The sequence below is a fragment of the Castor canadensis genome, chromosome 11 (genome assembly GCF_047511655.1).
Source record: "Castor canadensis chromosome 11, mCasCan1.hap1v2, whole genome shotgun sequence".
In the NCBI taxonomy this organism is placed as follows: domain Eukaryota; kingdom Metazoa; phylum Chordata; class Mammalia; order Rodentia; family Castoridae; genus Castor; species Castor canadensis.
The window spans coordinates 18693080-18710070 of NC_133396.1; the positions used below are offsets into that span (position 1 = coordinate 18693080).

Here is a 16991-nt window from a genome sequence, read left to right on the forward strand (position 1 = left end):
GGGGGGGGGGGTCTTGAGAACTATTTGCCCAAGCTGGTCTTGAACCAAGATCCTCCCAATTTTAGCCTCCCAAATGGTTAGGATTATAGAATTGAGCCACTGTCCCCAGTATTAACAAACTTTTGATGTTAAACCCAATGGATCTCAATTATAATCTTAACCTGGCTTCTTGGCAGCATCTGACACCATGAAACACTCCTCAACTTTTAACACTCTCCATCTTTGGCTTTTCTTTTTTTTTTTCTTTCTTTCCTTTTTCTGAACTCAGGGCCTCATGCTTGCTAGGCAAGCACTTTTACTGCTTGAGCCACTCTACCATCCCTCTTCAGCTTTTCTTAAAAGGACACTCTCTCGCTTTTATTTCTCCCTATCTAGTCTCTTTTCAGATTTCTTTGAGGAGTTATTTTCCCATGCATGTTCCCTAAATGTGATCGGTTCCTCAGGAATTTGGCTGGGGCCACTTCTCTTGCCCACAATTCCTGGACAATCTCATCCATGCCCACAACTTCCACTACCATCCAAAGCTGATGGCTTCTGTAATGGTTTGGATGTGAAATGTCCCACACAGGCTCCTAGCTGTCTGTAGCTGGTGGATCCAATTATTGAGAGGAGACTGGACCATGAGGACTCTGCCTTCATCAATGAATTAATCCATAGACAGATTCATAATTTGATGGCATTATTGCGAGGTGGTAGAAACTTCTAGAGGTGGGGCCTAGCTGGAGGAAGTAGAGCATTAGAGACATATTCTTGGGGACATCTTGTCCCAAGCTCCTTCCTCTGCCTCTCTCTGCTTCCTGACCACAAAGTAAGAAAATTTGCTCCTCCACGCCCTTTTGCCATGTAATTCTGCTTCGCCCAGAAAAAACGGAACTGGCTAACCATGGACTGAAACCTCTGAAACCATGAAACCAAACAAATCCTGCCTCCCCTAAGTTGTTATCACAGGTACTTTGTCAGAGCAATGAAAAACCTAACACAACTTCTAAACTAACAGCTCCAATATAGACCTCTGAACATAAATTCATCCTGCCTACTGAATGTCCTCTCTTTGAAACCCCACAAAGGACACTGAATTTAACAAGGCCAAAATCCTCAGCTACATTCCAACCATAACAACAGTCTTAACTCTGCTTCTGTTGTGTCCTCATAATTGCAACAGTTATCTAGTGTTCAAGCCAAAAACCTAGCAATTACCTTTGACTTCTTTCCCTCTGTCACTCCCCTCATCCTCTCAATCAGCAAATCCTCTCAATGCCACTTCCAGCCCAGGCAAAAAGTTAGCAAGACCCCCATCTTAACCAACAAGCTGGGCATAGTGGTATACACCTATAAATCCTAGCTATTGAGGGAGGTATAGGTAGGACTGTAATCTGAGGCTGGCCCCAGGCAAAAAAAACCAGGAAACTCTACCTGAAAAATAAACTACCCCCCCAAAAAAATGGTTGAGGGCATGGTTCAAATGGTTCAAGTGGTAGAGAGCCTGCCTAGCAAGTGCAAGTTTGAACTCTAGTACCCCCCAAAAAAAAGACAGAATAGTGGCTTTAGACCATACAGCCTACAAAGCTGAAAATACCATTTACAGAAAAAAAAACACAGCATTATCTATAGAAAAAAATATGCCAGACTAAATGGTCTCATGGCCTTCTGTCTTACCTTCCTTCAAATCGTTTTTCAAACTACCACCAGAACAGTTCTTCTAAAATTAATTAACCCACAATCTATAAAGTCCAGGAAATCTCAATTAAAATGCAGGAGGGTTTTTAAAGGAATTTAACAAATTTGATTCTAAAATTTGTCTGGAAAGTGACATGCCTGAAAACAGTCAAGAATTTGTTTGGCTAAAACCATTCCCTCTAAAATCAGGAACCAGACAAGGATGCCCACTATCTCCACTCCTATTCAACATAGTACTGGAATTCCTAGCCAGAGCAATTAGGCAAGAAGAAGGAATAAAAGGAATACAAATAGGTAAAGAAACTGTCAAAATATCCCTATTTGCAGACGACATGATCCTATACCTTAAAGACCCAAAAAACTCTACTCAGAAGCTTCTAGACATCATCAATAGCTATAAGCAAGGTAGCAGGATATAAAATCAACATAGAAAAATCATTAGCATTTCTATACACTAACAATGAGCAAATGGAAAAAGAATGTATGAAAACAATTCCATTTACAATAGCCTCAAAAAAAATCAAATACCTAGGTGTAAACCTAACAAAAGATGTGAAAGACCTCTACAAGGAAAACTATACACTTCTGAAGAAAGAGATTGAGGAAGACTATAGAAAGTGAAGAGATCGCCCATGCTCATGGATTGGTAGAATCAACATAGTAAAAATGTCGATACTCCCAAAAGTAATCTACATGTTTAATGCAATTCCCATCAAAATTCCAATGACATTCATTAAAGAGATTGAAAAATCTACTGTTAAATTTATATGGAAACACAAGAGGCCACGAATAGCCAAGGCAATACTCAGTCAAAAGAACAACGCAGGAGGTATCACAATACCTGACTTCAAACTATATTACAAAGCAATAACAATAAAAACAGCATGGTACTGGCACAAAAACAGACATGAAGACCAGTGGAACAGAATAGAGGATCCAAATATGAAGCCACACAACTATAAGCAACTTATCTTTGACAAAGGAGCTAAAAATATACGATGGAGAAATAGCAGCCTCTTCAACAAAAACTGCTGGGAAAACTGGTTAGCAGTCTGCAAAAAACTGAAACTAGATCCATATATATCACCCTATACCAAGATTAACTCAAAATGGATCAAGGATCTTAATATCAGACCCCAAACTCTTAAGTTGATACAAGAAAGAGTAGGAAATACTCTGGAGTTAGTAGGTATAGGTAAGAACTTTCTCAATGAAACCCCAGCAGCACAGCAACTAAGAGATAGCATAGATAAATGGGACCTCATAAAACTAAAAAGCTTCTGTTCATCAAAAGAAATGGTCTCTAAACTGAAGAGAACACCCACAGAGTGGGAGAAAATATTTGCCAACTATACATCAGACAAAGGACTGATAACCAGAATATACAGGGAACTTAAAAAACTAAATTCTCCCAAAACTAATGAACCAATAAAGAAATGGGCACGTGAACTAAACAGAACTTTCTCAAAAGAAGAAATTCAAATGGCCAGAAAACACATGAAAAAATGCTCACCATCTCTAGCAATAAAGGAAATGCAAATTAAAACCACTCTAAGATTCCACCTCACCCCTGTTAGAACAGCCATCATCAGCAACACCACCAACAACAGGTGTTGGCGAGGATGCGGGGAAAAAGGAACCCTCTTACACTGTTGGTGGGAATGTAGACTAGTACAACCACTCTGGAAAAAAATTTGGAGGCTACTTAAAAAGCTGGACATCGATCTACCATTTGATCCAGCAATACCACTCTTGGGGATATACCCAAAAGACTGTTACTCCAGAGGCACCTGCTCATCCATGTTTATTGCGGCACTATTCACAATAGCCAAGTTATGGAAACAGCCAAGATGCCCCAGCACTGACGAATGGATTAAGAAAATGTGGTATCTATACACAATGGAATTTTATGCAGCCATGAAGAAGAACGAAATGTTATCATTAGCTGGTAAATGGATGGAATTGGAGAACATCATTCTGAGTGAGGTTAGCCTGGCCCAAAAGACCAAAAATCGTATGTTCTCCCTCATATGTGGACATTAGATCAAGGGCAACACAACAAGGGGATTGGACTATGAGCACATGATAAAAGCAAGAGCACACAAGGGAGGGGTGAGGATAGGTAAGACACCTAAAAAACTAGCTAGCATTTGTTGCCCTTAACGCAGAGAAACTAAAGCAGATACCTTAAAGCAACTGAGGCCAATAGGAAAAGGGGAACAGGTACTAGAGAAAAGGTTAGATCAAAAAGAATTAACCTAGAAGGTAACACCCACGCACAGGAAATCAATGTGAGTCAATGCCCTGGATAGCTATCCTTATCTCAACCAGCAAAAACCTTTGTTCCTTCCTATTATTGCTTATACTCTCTCTACAACAAAATTAGAAATAAGGGCAAAATAGTTTCTGCTGGGTATTGAGGGGGGGCAGAGGGAGAGGGCGGAGTGGGTGGTAAGGGAGGGGGTGGGGGCAGGGGGGAGAAATGAACCAAGCCTTGTATGCACATATGAATAATAAAAAAATAAGTAAATAAAAAAATAAAGAGCTCAGAAATAAAAAAAAAAAAAGAATTTGTTTGATTTGGTTTTTTTATGGAGGCCCCAGGAAGATATGAAAGCAAGGAATTTTTGAAAAATATAATAACTAAGGGAAGACTTGGCCAACCAGGTATCAAAATAGAATACAGTAAGCTGAAGATGTAGCTTAGTACTAGAACACTTGCCTGGCATGTGCAAGACCTGGGTGAATCCCTACCACAGCAAACAAACAAAACAAACAAGTATTAAAAAAAAGACAAACATATCAGTGAAATAGACTAAAGTGTCAAGAAACAGGCCCTTATATATAAGAAAATTTGAGACATACAAAGAATGGCCTTAATAAAGACAGTTGAGGACTGAGGGTGTGGCTCAAGTGGTAGGTGCCTGCCTAGCAACCATAAGGCTCTGAGTTCAAAACCCCAGTACTGCCAAAAACAAACAAATAAAAGCAGGTAAGCTGACTGTTCCTCTACTTACTTATTTATTTGATAGGACTGAGGTTTAAACTCTGCACACTCTATTGCTCTAGCCACACCTCCAGTCTATTTTGCTCTGGTTATTTTGGAGATGGGGGCTCTCACAAACTATATGCCTAGGCTAATCTTGAACCTCAACCTTCCTGATCTCAGCCTCCCAAGTAGCTAGTATTACTAGAGCAAGTCACTGGCACCTGGCTTGTTCATCTATTTAAAAAAACAAACAAATTCGAATCCCTTCCCCATACCACAATAAACTCTAAATGGATTAAACAAAATAAATATAAGAAATAAAGTCTAAATCCAGGTATGGTAGAACATGCTTGTAATCCCAGCAGTCAGGAGGTTAAAGCAGAAGGATTGTGAGTTCTAGGCCTGAACACAGAGAGACCCTATCTCAAAAAAAAAAGTCTAATTTTTGTTGGCAGAAATTAGAGAATATATTTAGATTCTTGGATTCAGGGTAGTGTTTAAGCAAGACGAAAGCCATGTAGGGGAGAAAAAGTGGAGGGCTGAGGGCATAGCTCAGTGGTAGAGTGCTTGCCTCGCACATGCAAAGTTTGATCCCCAGCACTGCCGAAAGACAAAAACAAAAACACTACAGAGGTATAAATTGATGCAGTCCTTTTTAGTGGGCACTGTACTACAGTTTAATGAGTAAAGATGCTTCAAGCCAGAAACTCCATTTCTAAATACCTGTCCTAGAGAAATATTCCCAGAGATGTAGATAAGTGTATATAAGAGTGTTAAGTGAAGCACTGATTATGACAAAAGGCTAGAAATAAATTATAGTACACATGGAATATTATACAGCAGTTTAAAAAAATAAGGTAAATCAGTATGTGCTAACTTGGAAAGCAGACATAATGCCAACAGGAAAAAGGAAGTACAAGAATTATGCATCAACTGAGGAACAGTATTCACATTTTTTAAAAAATTTTTTGGTTTTTAAAACAACCTTTTTCTTTTTCTTTTTTTAAAGTCAACATGTGTATTACAGGAAACAAACATACAGGAAGCAAAGAACAAAGTCATACACAGCCATGAGCAGCTCAGCTGAAATGTTCTAAATCCTGTGCTGAACGTACACAGCTGGGGCAAATAGTTCATAAGACCCCATCTCCAAAGTAAGCAGAGCAAAAATGGACTGGAGGCGTGACTCAAGCAGTAGAGTATCTGCAAGTGTGAAGCCCTGAGTTCAAATTCCAGTCCCACCCAAAAAAAAATCAAAATATTTTCAAAAAAAATTTTTTTGTCAGTATTGGGATTTGAACTCAGAGCCTCACACTTGTTAGGCAGGTGCTCCACAACTTGAGTCATGCCCCCAGCGGGTTTTTTTTTTTTTTTCTTGTGGGACTGGGGTTTCAACTCAGTTTCATGCTTGCAAAAAAAGGCGCTGTACAACTTAAGCCAAACCTCTTGCTTTGTTTGGTTTTGGTTTTTTGGTTTTTTTTAGCAGTACTGGGGTTTTGCCAGGCAGGTGCTCTTACCACTAGTCACTCTGCCAGCCTGCTTGGGTTACTCGCATTTATGCCCAGGCTGGCCTGGACCAAGCTCCTATTCATGCTATGTTCCCTGCAAAGCTGGGAAGACAGCATTTGCCTCCATGCCCAACTTTTAGTGATTGAGATGTGGATCTTGAGAACTTTTTGTCTGGACTGGCCTCAAACTTTAATCCTCCTGATTTCCGCCTTTCAAGTAGCTACAATTACAGACTTGAGCTACTGTGCCCAGCCTCAAAAACAAAACTTTTAAATTCTCACGCACACATTATGCAGCTCAGTTATGCTGCAAAGCTCTTAGTCATTCCCGCATTAGCATCAGTGTGTTTAAATCATGTGATCTGCTGAGTGTTTCCCTGTCCTTAATTTTGTGAAAATATGCCTACCGAAAAGCAAGGTAAATTATGGTAATCCTCCAAAGCCAAAAAGGGCATGTAATGTGCTTAATTTAAGTGATAAAGAAAAGTTTTAGCTTTGTTGAAAGGTGGCAGTGACTTCAGCGGAAGTTGGGCAGTATTACGAGGAAAACAAATGAGGCATCTGCAGAGCAATACTGAATTCCATGCATCCTGAGCATTGGCGGTTTCCCTTAGCTGTGGCCTCCCTGGAGCCATATACCCATGGATACCAAGGGTCTACTATACTACTCACCCTAAGATGAAATCCAAGTTCCTTACAGAACCCAAGGTCCCTTATTACCCAACCTCTGTTTCTCTCTCTAAACCACTCTTCTCCTTGAAATAATAGCTTAGCAGATCTCTAGGTGTGGTTCAAGGACCATTGGGGAGTCCCCAAGACCTTTTTAGGGGGACTGGGAGGTCCAAGTTACTTTTAAAATATACTTAAAGTGTTAGTTACCTTTTCACTCTCATTTTTTCACAGTTGTGTAGGAATATGCCAAAAGTTCCATGATGTGTAATATAGTTAAATATGTCAACTGGAATATTTGCATAACTCATTGATAGCCATTTTCCAAATGACTATTTCATGATGTTACAAAAATCATGCATGGGGAAAAGTGCAAGGAAGGACTAGTGTATATCTCAGTGGCGACACATGCAAGGCTCTAGGTTTGATCCCCAGAATGACAAGGTAAAAAAAAATTAAAACCAATGAGTCTTTTTTTTTTTTTTTTTTTTTTTTTGCGGTGCTGGGGCTTGATCTCAGGACCTACACCTTGAGCCACTCCACCGGCCCTTTTTTGTGATGGGTGTTTTCAAGATAAGGTCTCACGAACTATTTGTCCAGGCTGGCTTACAACCACAATCCTCTTGATCTCTGCCTCCTGAGTTGCTAGGATTACAGGCATGAACACTGGTGCATGGCAAAATCAATGGGTTTTCAGGTAACCGAGTATAAAGCATCCATTGATAGGATGTCACATTATCTGTCAAGCTTTAGTACAGTATCAAAGAATATCCAGTTATCTGAAGAGCTTATTAAAATATTTCTCCCTTTTCAAATTAAACAGCTAATGTGTGAGGCCAGATTTTCATATACTTCAAGCAAAACAGTCTATTACAGCAAGCAGAACTGCAGAAACAGCTGTGTGAACTCAGCTGTCTTTTGTTAAGCAAGACATGAAGATTTGCAAAAAAGTACAATGCCATTTCCCTCACTAACATTTTTTGTCAAATGTTGTTATTTTCCCTACATTATTACCTGTGTTAACATACAATGGGTTATTTGTTACTTTTAAATTAATTCATAAATATTCCTTAAATTACTCAGTTTTAATTTCTGTGACAACAAATATGGATGGGTATGATGTGCATAAACAAAAGCTCAGTATGAACCTCAGTAATTTTTAACAGTGCAGTGGGAGGGCTGGGGGCATGGCTCAAGTGGTTAAAAAAAAAAAAAGCCCAATATCCATCAAAAAAGAAAGAAAAAAAAAAAAAAAAGAGTACAAGGGGGTCTTGAAAACTGCTCTCTAGCCAAACCAAATTATCTTCAGGTTTTTTTGTGGTGCTGGATTTTGAATCCACAGCTTCTTGCATGCGAGGCAAACACCCTACCACCACTGAGCTACACCCTCACTCCTTATTTTCAGTACTTAAACACTTCATGATTTCAGCCTCCTACCCCTTGCATATACTTTTCTCTCTGCTTTGTACCCTCTCATCAATCTGCCTGGCTAACTCCTATTTAACATTCAGGTCTTGGTTTAAACATCACTTCCTCTAGAAAGCCTTCCCTGATTGCTCAGAATGGATTAGGTGTCTATCCTATGTATCCTCCCATAGTAACCACACTCTGTCCTAATTATTATTACAAATCTACCCCATCACTAATTACTTCCCTTCCGCATTACCCACTACACTCCTTGTGTAATGAAATCAGGTCTAATTCACAGCTATGTCCAGAAAGCACTGTCTGACACATGCAAATATTTGTAAATACTTACGGATAGAGCATAGTCATATTTTTAATAGAGCAAGTAATAGTCATCACAATAAATGAAGCATTATTTTTACAAAAAAAACCCTGAAGCTCAGAGAACTGATCTGTTCAAGCAAATTCACCTAGAAAGTGTTAACAACTGCACTCCAAGTGTTTTACCTCTAAAACCCTCACTCCTTGGGCGGGGAGGAGACTTGCAGTTTACCTGGGAACTAATGGCATACTTCAGGTAAGACAGGATGAGAGGATTGGGGGAAGGTCCAATCATGGCCTGCTCCAGCAATGCTTCTGCAAGGGGAACAACAGAACAAGGCTGAGTGTTTACAACTCTCTGGTTTTATCCCTCCCATCCTTCCTTCCCATTTCACTTGAGACCTGCCAGGTTGAGAATGTCCCAGGTGGCTCCTTTGGGGAAGAATTTCTTCATATTGATTGCCCATTGGTAGTCACTCCATCGCTCCTTCCAAGCTTGCAAAATGGCTTGCTTCAGGTTCACCACCTTCATGATTTCACTCTGAGGCGGCGAGGCCACTGGCCGCCAGCTTTAAGGTGGGAGCTATGGAGCTAGAGAAGAGGAGATGAGGCTCTTAGGAAAAGAACTGGGAAGGCAGATTGGAGATTTGGGAAGATTTAAGCAATTCAGAAAAACTAAACAAAAAAAAAAGGACGGAGGGAGCAGGTAGAGATTCTGTTAGGCTCTTTCCTCCTGTACCATTCCCTCCTTGAACCGCGACACTAGGAGGGTGTCCAACAGGCTAATACAAAGAGGGCAGGAGTTAAGCCAGTTCCATTTGCCCAATTACGCCGTTTGTTCTGGCTGCGTTCCTTATCCAGTACTGCCCCACCTTCTCCACTTTCCCCATACCTGAAGTTACAATTCTTTCCTTTCATTCACCACCTCCCCAAATTTAAACCTACCGGATAATCGAGCTCTAGTTCTTAGGCAGCGCCATTTTAGCGTGTATCAAGGAGCTCACTTTCTATTGGCTGGGTCTAGCAGACATGTACCAATAGGAATGCGGAAAGAGACAGGTCCCGCCACAGTGTGTTCTGGGAATTGTAGTTCTTTAGGAGGAAGTTAAGGAATAGATCTAGTGGGCCCTCATTGTTTCTATTCTTTAAGAGACAACATCCAAGGAACTGAGGCATCACAGAAACTCAGGGTCTAGAGAAGCAACCAGGCATCGCCCAATGACGTCACTGTCAACCCAGCCTTCAATCATACTCCCACACCCTTTGGTTATCCTCTAGTTAGTAGGGTGTGGCATTCAGCAATATGTTCTTTCCCTGTCTTTTTTGTCTCCAAATCCCCTGGTGCCCCCAGAGTTCTTCTCATTTCCATACTTGTATTCCAGGAGTGATACTGTGGCCTATTGGATGCACACATATCACCACTTCATCCCCAACTCTGACTGTTGGCCCAGAGTCTCCTAACCCTGCATACTGGTTGCATGCAAGGGGAATTAAATAGGAAATTGAGGTTAAGGTATCAAAGCAAGGTTGTAAGTCTAAGAAACTCTGCAGGAGAGTCCAGGGAGACATGATGACTAAATGTAAGGTGGTATTGTGTGTGAGATTCTGGAACAGAAGGAAAATATTAGATTAAAAACTAAGGAAATCTGAGGCTGGAGATGTGACTCAAATGGTAAGGTACCTGCCTAGCAAATGTGAGGTCTTGAGTTCAAACCCCAGTACCACACAAAAATACACACACACACACACACACACACAAAGAAAACAAACTAACAAAAAAACACTATGGAAATTTATGTAAAATATGGACTTAAGCTGATAAAAAATATTGCTTTCTTAATGGTTGTGAATGTACCATACTAATGTTAAGATGTTAATAAAAGAGGGAAATGAGCATGTAGTATGTGGGGACCCTCTATCATCTTCCAAATTTTCCCTATAAATTTAAAACATTTTCACACTTTATTCTTTTTGAAAAACTCTTTTTATGCTGTCAGCCTAGCTCAAGTGGTAGAGCACTTGCCTAGCAAGCACAAAGCCTTGAGGTCAATCCCCAGTACCAAAAAAATAAATAAATAATAAGAGATTTCTTAAAATCTCTTTTGTCCCTAAGAGCCATATTGTAGATTATTATGTCCATGGCTTTTGGCATTGTCCTTATTTCCCTCCAGTGGGTAGCCCAACACCAAATGCTATTACCCACCTGTGGCTTCAACATCTGAGTCTCCCTATGCAGAGCCCTCATGCATACCCTGTTGTATGAACGTGCATTCCCCAACATTTACAGAGGACAAGAGTAAACATGGAGACCCCCCCAGCCAGAGTCCTGCTTGCCTCTCTTTTTACTCCTAACTCTATATCACAAGGAGCCTGATATCTTGATCCATTAATTCAAGCTCCATCTATATCACCCACAACTATCCCTAAACCACAAAAAGTTTTGTGGTGGGGGAGTGTTGAACAGGGTCTCATTATATCGCCCAGCTGGCCTCAAACTTCAGCCTACCAAGTGGTGAAACTACAGCCTTGCGCAACCATGCCCTTTTAAATGAAAATCAGGATGAATCTGGGAAAGCAACCCATGTGGGCTACAGAAGTGGCCTGGTGGCCATTTGGGAATAAAATAACATGATTCTAGGTACATGAAGCATGGTTTAAACAGAGAGTCAAGGATTCCTGTCTGAAGGGGAAAGTGCGGCTGGAAGAGATACAGATCACATCCTTCTAAGGTTGGTACTGCCCATGGCCTTCCTCACCATATTCACAGCCCCCTCCATTCTGTTTCCTTCGGGCCTGCTCAAGTGATACCCCTGGGGAATAGTATTTATACAGAATAGCAGTCAAATATTTACAACCAAAGTTTCCAAAGCAGGAATTCTTCATACTTAACCTCCAGGCTCCCAAACCACGCAGACTTACACTTGACACTGCCACAGCCCTGTTGCCCTGTTGTCTCTCCGTTAGCTGGTTTTCCTTCCTCTCCCAAGTCCCTCACTCTACCTTTGCTTGCTCCCCACCTCCTATTTCTTTCCTATCACAGCAGCCTAAGACCCCCCACCTCAAGCTGTACCTGGGTCCTGCAGCTCTTGTCCCATCCTTCATAGCCCAAACTGCCCCTCTTAAAGAGAAGCTGTCACTTTTGTGACTGCTTACTCCTCTCCTAGTTAGTGGGTGTTGGGTCCAGCCCACATGAAAGGGGGGAACAGTTGAGCCCTGAGGATGGTGCTGCGCTGTACTCAAACCATTTCCTCTGGCAGGAAGTCTGGCAGATTTCTAGGGGGTGCCTCTTCTATAGTGATGGAGAGTGAGTTTCTATGATCAAGCCATCTGCCTTCCCTGCCACCTCCCAACAGTCCTTTCTCAAGGAATGGCAGGGTTTCCCCTAGGACTGGACTCCTTTTCACAAGTACTCCCTTAGCTCTGGGCAATGGCCATCATTAATTTCTCTACTTTGACCTTCCTGCCTCTCTAGTCTGTAAATATCAGAGACACGTCCTCTCCCAATACTACCTCCTCCCTCCACACCACAATGACTTCTTGGTTAAGTTCTCTGGCTTGCCCATTGCATGGATAAGATTCCATGATAATCCTCCAGAGGATGTGAGAAGAGATGCTGAGGTCCCCTTTGGGCATATAAGGAAATGCCCCCGGCCCCTCTCAGAGCATCTTCCTACTTACTCCACTGTCCTTGGCTGTTGTCTAGAAGCTGGACTTCCACCTCTGTTTCCTAGAATGCAGCTCCAACATCTTTTGTTTTGTTTAAGACAGGGTCTCACTATGTAGCCCAGCCTGGTCTTGATCCTCCTGCCTCAACTTCTCAAGTGCTGGGATTACAGATGTGAACCACCATGCTCAGTAACATCTTCATTTTGATAGTCATTGTACTTTATACCCTTGACCTTCACATCAACTGTCCCATTCTCTCCTCTAACTGGAGAGGAAAGGCTCCAGGATGGTAAGCCCCAAACTCTGATGGTAAAAAAGAATGTCTCCTACCATCTTCTCCTTTATCCCATTAATTTTTGTTGGCTGGTCTCACTGGGGAATGGGGTCTAGCTGGAAAAGAGGGACAGGTGGAAGCCAACTGGGCAGAGTAACATGGAAACATCTGGAGAACTGGCAAAAAAAAAAAAAAAAGGCTTGGGTTTAGAACCAGGCACCAGTGGTTCACACCTTGTAATCCTAGCTACTTGGGAGGCAGAGATCAGGAGGAACACAGTTTGAAGCCAGTCTGGACCAAAAAAAGTGAAACCCTATCTCAAAAAATACCCAACACCAAAAAGGACTAGTGGCTCAAGTGGTAGAACACCTGCCTACCCCTGAGTTCAAACCCCAATCTGCCAAAAGAGAGAGAGAGGAGAAAAAAACCAAAACAGGGTTTAGGATACCCAAGGGGAAGGGGAACACATTCTCTATCTAGGCTAGTAAAGAATATATAAGGAAAAGTGTCAGGAGTTCAGACCCAAAAACCCAGAAACACTGAAATCATTGGTAAGCATACAGCATTTCAGCTTCCCTTCTCTCCAGAGGGTAACTGAGTCATTCCCCTTCCCTAAGAGGAATATTTTCTTCTGGAAGCTTGCCTGGGTCTCCCCACTATGAGCAGCAGATGGATGGGAAAAGAGCATACAGAGTGAGTTCAAACCAGTTTCCTCCTCATTCTAGTCCCCTAATCAAAATCCCTGCTTTCTATTTACCTGGGAGGGGAAATACTAGTAAAGAGGCCCATGGGTTGGGTACACTCCTGGGACAGGACCTGGATGCCCACCACCCTGTCTCTGTCTTCCAATACTGCTTCAGGAGAATGAAAGGTAGTATTTTTTTTCTTTTTTTTTTTGCAGTACATGTGTTTGAACTCAGGGCCTACACTTGGAGCCATTCCACCAGCCCTTTTTTATGAAGGGTTTTTTTGAGATAGGGTCTCATGAACTATTTGCCTCAGGCTGGCTTCAAACCCCAATCCTCCTGATCTCTGCCTCCTGAGTATCTAGGATTACAGGCATGAGCCACCGGCACCTGGCAGGTTTTATTTTTGTTCATTGATTTTGATTTTTTTAAGATAGGGTCTTCCTACGTAGCTCAGGGTGGCCTTGAACTCAAGATCCTCTTGTCTCAGCCAAGATCTTGCATTCACCACCATGCCCAGCTTGCAAGGCAGAACAGGAACCAATCCTCAGAGTAGTTTCCTGTCTAACACCCTGAAGAATGCCTTCCTTTTCCAACAGATGAAGAGGGGAAGAGAGTTTCTGTGATCCTGAGGCCCAACAGTGGCAGGGAAGACAGACCAGCCTGCCATTTCCTTTGTGCCATCCCTTCTCCAGGCCCGGGAGTCATCCTACTTTATACCCTTGACCTCCACACCAACTGTCCCATTCTCTCCTCTAGTTGGAGAGGGGAAGGCTGAAGGATGGTAAGCACCAAACTCAGAGTAAAGAAGAATGTCCCTCACCCTCTTCTCCTTTCTCCTGCTGCAAAGGCAGGATGACCTAGCAAGTGTAAATCCCTGAGTTCAAACCCCAGTGCCACCAAAAAAAAAAACAAAGGCAGGATGAACAGGCTCTATGGGAAAACAGAAGGTGGGAACATTTGGAGGATTCAATGCCTGGTACATATTAAATACTCAAAAACATGAATGAATAAAGGTAGGAGAAACACTGAAAGACAGTCTGAAGAATGTGTCAGTTAATTTTCCACTTCTTGCCTTCCAATTATAATGAAGGCCTGGTCCCTTCCCTGGCTCCCTCTTTGATGATCCATACCTAGGATACCTGATAGAACAAAGATGACTTATAGTAGAGAATTAAGTGGCCACTTCACTCTTATCAGAGTAATTGGTTGCTAGTTGCTCAGTTTTTCATCTCTGCCAGCCACTTGATCCCCAGTGATCATATACTGCCCTCCTAACTTTCTTCTCTACATTTCCATCACTTTTTTGGGGGGTGGGGGGGTAGTACTAGGGTTTGAACTTGGGGGCTCATGCTTGCCTGACAGGTGCTCTACCACTTGAGCCACTCCACTAGGCTCCATCACTACTTTTGTGTGTGTGTGTGTGTGTGTGTGTGTGTGTGGTACTGGGGCTTGAACTCAGAGCCTTCACCGTGAGCTATTCCACCAGCCCTTTCTTTTGTGTGTATGATGGGTGTTTTTGAGATAGGGTCTCATGAACTATTTGCCTGGGCTGGCTTTGAACCATGATCCTCCTGATCTCTGCCTACTGAGTTGCTTGGATTACAAGGTGAGCCATTGGTGCCCTGTTGCATCACTTCTTAATTAGAAAATCACTAAGGGAGAGAAACATTTAGGTTTTAGGTTATCTTAGCTAGTGGTACCTCAGTTTCTTCTGCCCTTTCCAGAGCACCTCCAATAAGTGGGACTGTGTCTACAGAGCCAAAGAGTGTTTGCTGGACACCTCATCACTTGCTGACATCACCCAAAGCCCAGGAGGTCAAGATGAGATGGAGGGCTGGAGATGTGGCTCAGTGGTAGAGTGCATTCTTAGTGTGTGCAAGGCTCTAGGTTTGACCGTCAGCAACAAATTAACAACTAAATACAGATGAGATTGGGAGAGGTATTACTAAGGCACTGGCAATAGAAACTGCATGGCAGAAGGGCTGATCCCCTGTTTCTCCAAACTGTTAGGGATGTACAAGGCTTTCTAGCAGAGGTGGAGGATGCTGTGTGGGGTCTTCACTGCCAGGCTTTGGGGGAAGGCTCTTCAGAAAGAGCTGGATTCCCTGGTTCCTAGAGGACTGGGGACATGGCTTAAATGGTAGAGTGCCTGCTTAGCAAGCACAAGGCCCTGAGTTCAAACCCCAGTACAGCCAAAATAAAAGAAAAAAACAGAGGTGAGGTAAATACCTGGTTCTTAGGGATATGACCCTCAAGAAATCTTAGGGTGCTACCTAGCAACAGACTGGGAGGAAGGGAGGGAAAAGAAGGAAGGAGGGGCCTGGGCCTGGCTGCTCTCTGGAGCCCAGAGAACAGACTGTGCCTGCTGCTTCCTTGGCAACCAAAATCCAAGCTGGAGGGAAGGGGGCTGGCAGGCAGTGCCCCTGGGAGGGTCTCTAACCATCTCATTCACATGCCTTCCAGTTTTCTGCATAAGTGAAGGGTAGGCCCTGAAGCAGAGGTGGTGGGGGGATAGGAGGAGAAAACCTAGGAAGGGGGTTTCATGGCAAGGAGGAAAACAGGAGCTAGGGATGAACTGAATCTTAGAAGAGCCCAAACCTTCAGCAAAAAGGTCAGGGTGAGCACGTGGGAAGAGGGATGATACAACATAGGGACAGGGTATAAGCCCAGACCCTGGCCAGATCCTGGCATCTGATGAGATGCCTGCTGTGAAGACAACATGACCTTCCCTTTGCCCTTGCCCAGGTCTGTCACCAACCCATATTGGGAACCCAGGAAGAGGGAGAGGTAAGGAAAAGATGGGAATGGTGAACCCTCGTCTTTGAGCTCAAGGTGTTCTACTCCACCCCTGGCAGGTAGTAGGGGAAAGTTGACGGGGAGAACCTTCTTTTTCTAGGATTTCACTTTTAGGGAGTGTCTAGGGTTTCAGAACATCTCCCCCACCCCCTTTAGGGCCTAGCATCAAAGACAGATGTGGTGGAGAAAGACAGCATGGCTGAGTGTGGTAACACACAATTTTAATCCCAGCACTCAGCACTCAGTAGGCAGGGGCAGGAGGACCTTGAGTTTGAAGTAGCCTGGGCTACATAGCATGACTCTATCTCAAAAAAAAAGCATGGAGGATAGACAAAACCTTCATCTTCTCCTCTAGATTTCATGAGCCTTCCCTGAACTCTCCATTGCCTCCTAGTTCTGTCTGATCAAGGGGCAGAATAATTCTGTATACCTCATGCACTGGAATTATCTCCCAGCTCCTTAGGCACAAGGAACTATTTCCATACAGGGTAGAGCATGAACACTACCTGATCACTGATGAGGTGGTATCAACCGGCAGCCAGCCAGCCCTCAGTGCACCTCCCACTACATACTGTACTGACTGTAGGCTGCAGCCTCCTGCCCCACATTGCAGCTGTTGCATGTCTACTGCGAGCGCGGACTGAACACAGGTTCACTTACTGCATGCTGACTCTGCATACTGCAGCCTCAATTCCCCCTGCAGCTACCACTGCACACTGCAAGCTTCCTTCACCCATTGCATGTCTTCCATCACTATCACTTCACTCTGCACTCCATGGGTTACATCTCAGCTGCCTTTCTCATCCCTGTGGTCCCAAGGACCAAGAGAGAGACACACCCCATCCCCCATGCATTGCAAACCCTTCACACGCCCTGTAAGAGAAGTGGCTATATGGGAGTTGAGGACGCAGACGATGAGACTAAAATGATCAAGGGTAGCCTAACTTAGGTTGTTGGTCAGCATCCCACTCAGCAAAATGATGCTGCCCAGTATA

General features: G+C 43.1%; 1 protein-coding gene across 5 annotated transcripts in view; it reads right to left on the reverse strand.

The window, feature by feature from the left end:
• Med24 (mediator complex subunit 24) overlaps positions 1-16991 on the reverse strand; it is a 37538-nt gene that overhangs the window by 18844 nt on the left and 1703 nt on the right. For 4 of the 5 annotated variants that reach the window (XR_012438549.1, XM_074045662.1, XM_020176343.2 and 1 more), the window contains exons 1-3: positions 9517-9572; positions 8974-9162; positions 8804-8886 (exon numbers count right to left, since the gene is read on the reverse strand). Coding sequence is in view for 4 of the 5 variants with exons in the window: in XM_074045662.1 (XP_073901763.1) it covers positions 8804-8886; positions 8974-9103 (213 nt within the window). In the remaining variant the exon portion in view is untranslated. Of the gene's footprint in view, positions 1-8803; positions 8887-8973; positions 9163-9516; positions 9573-16991 lie in introns of those variants that run through there. The other variant, XM_074045661.1, reaches the window with a different exon arrangement.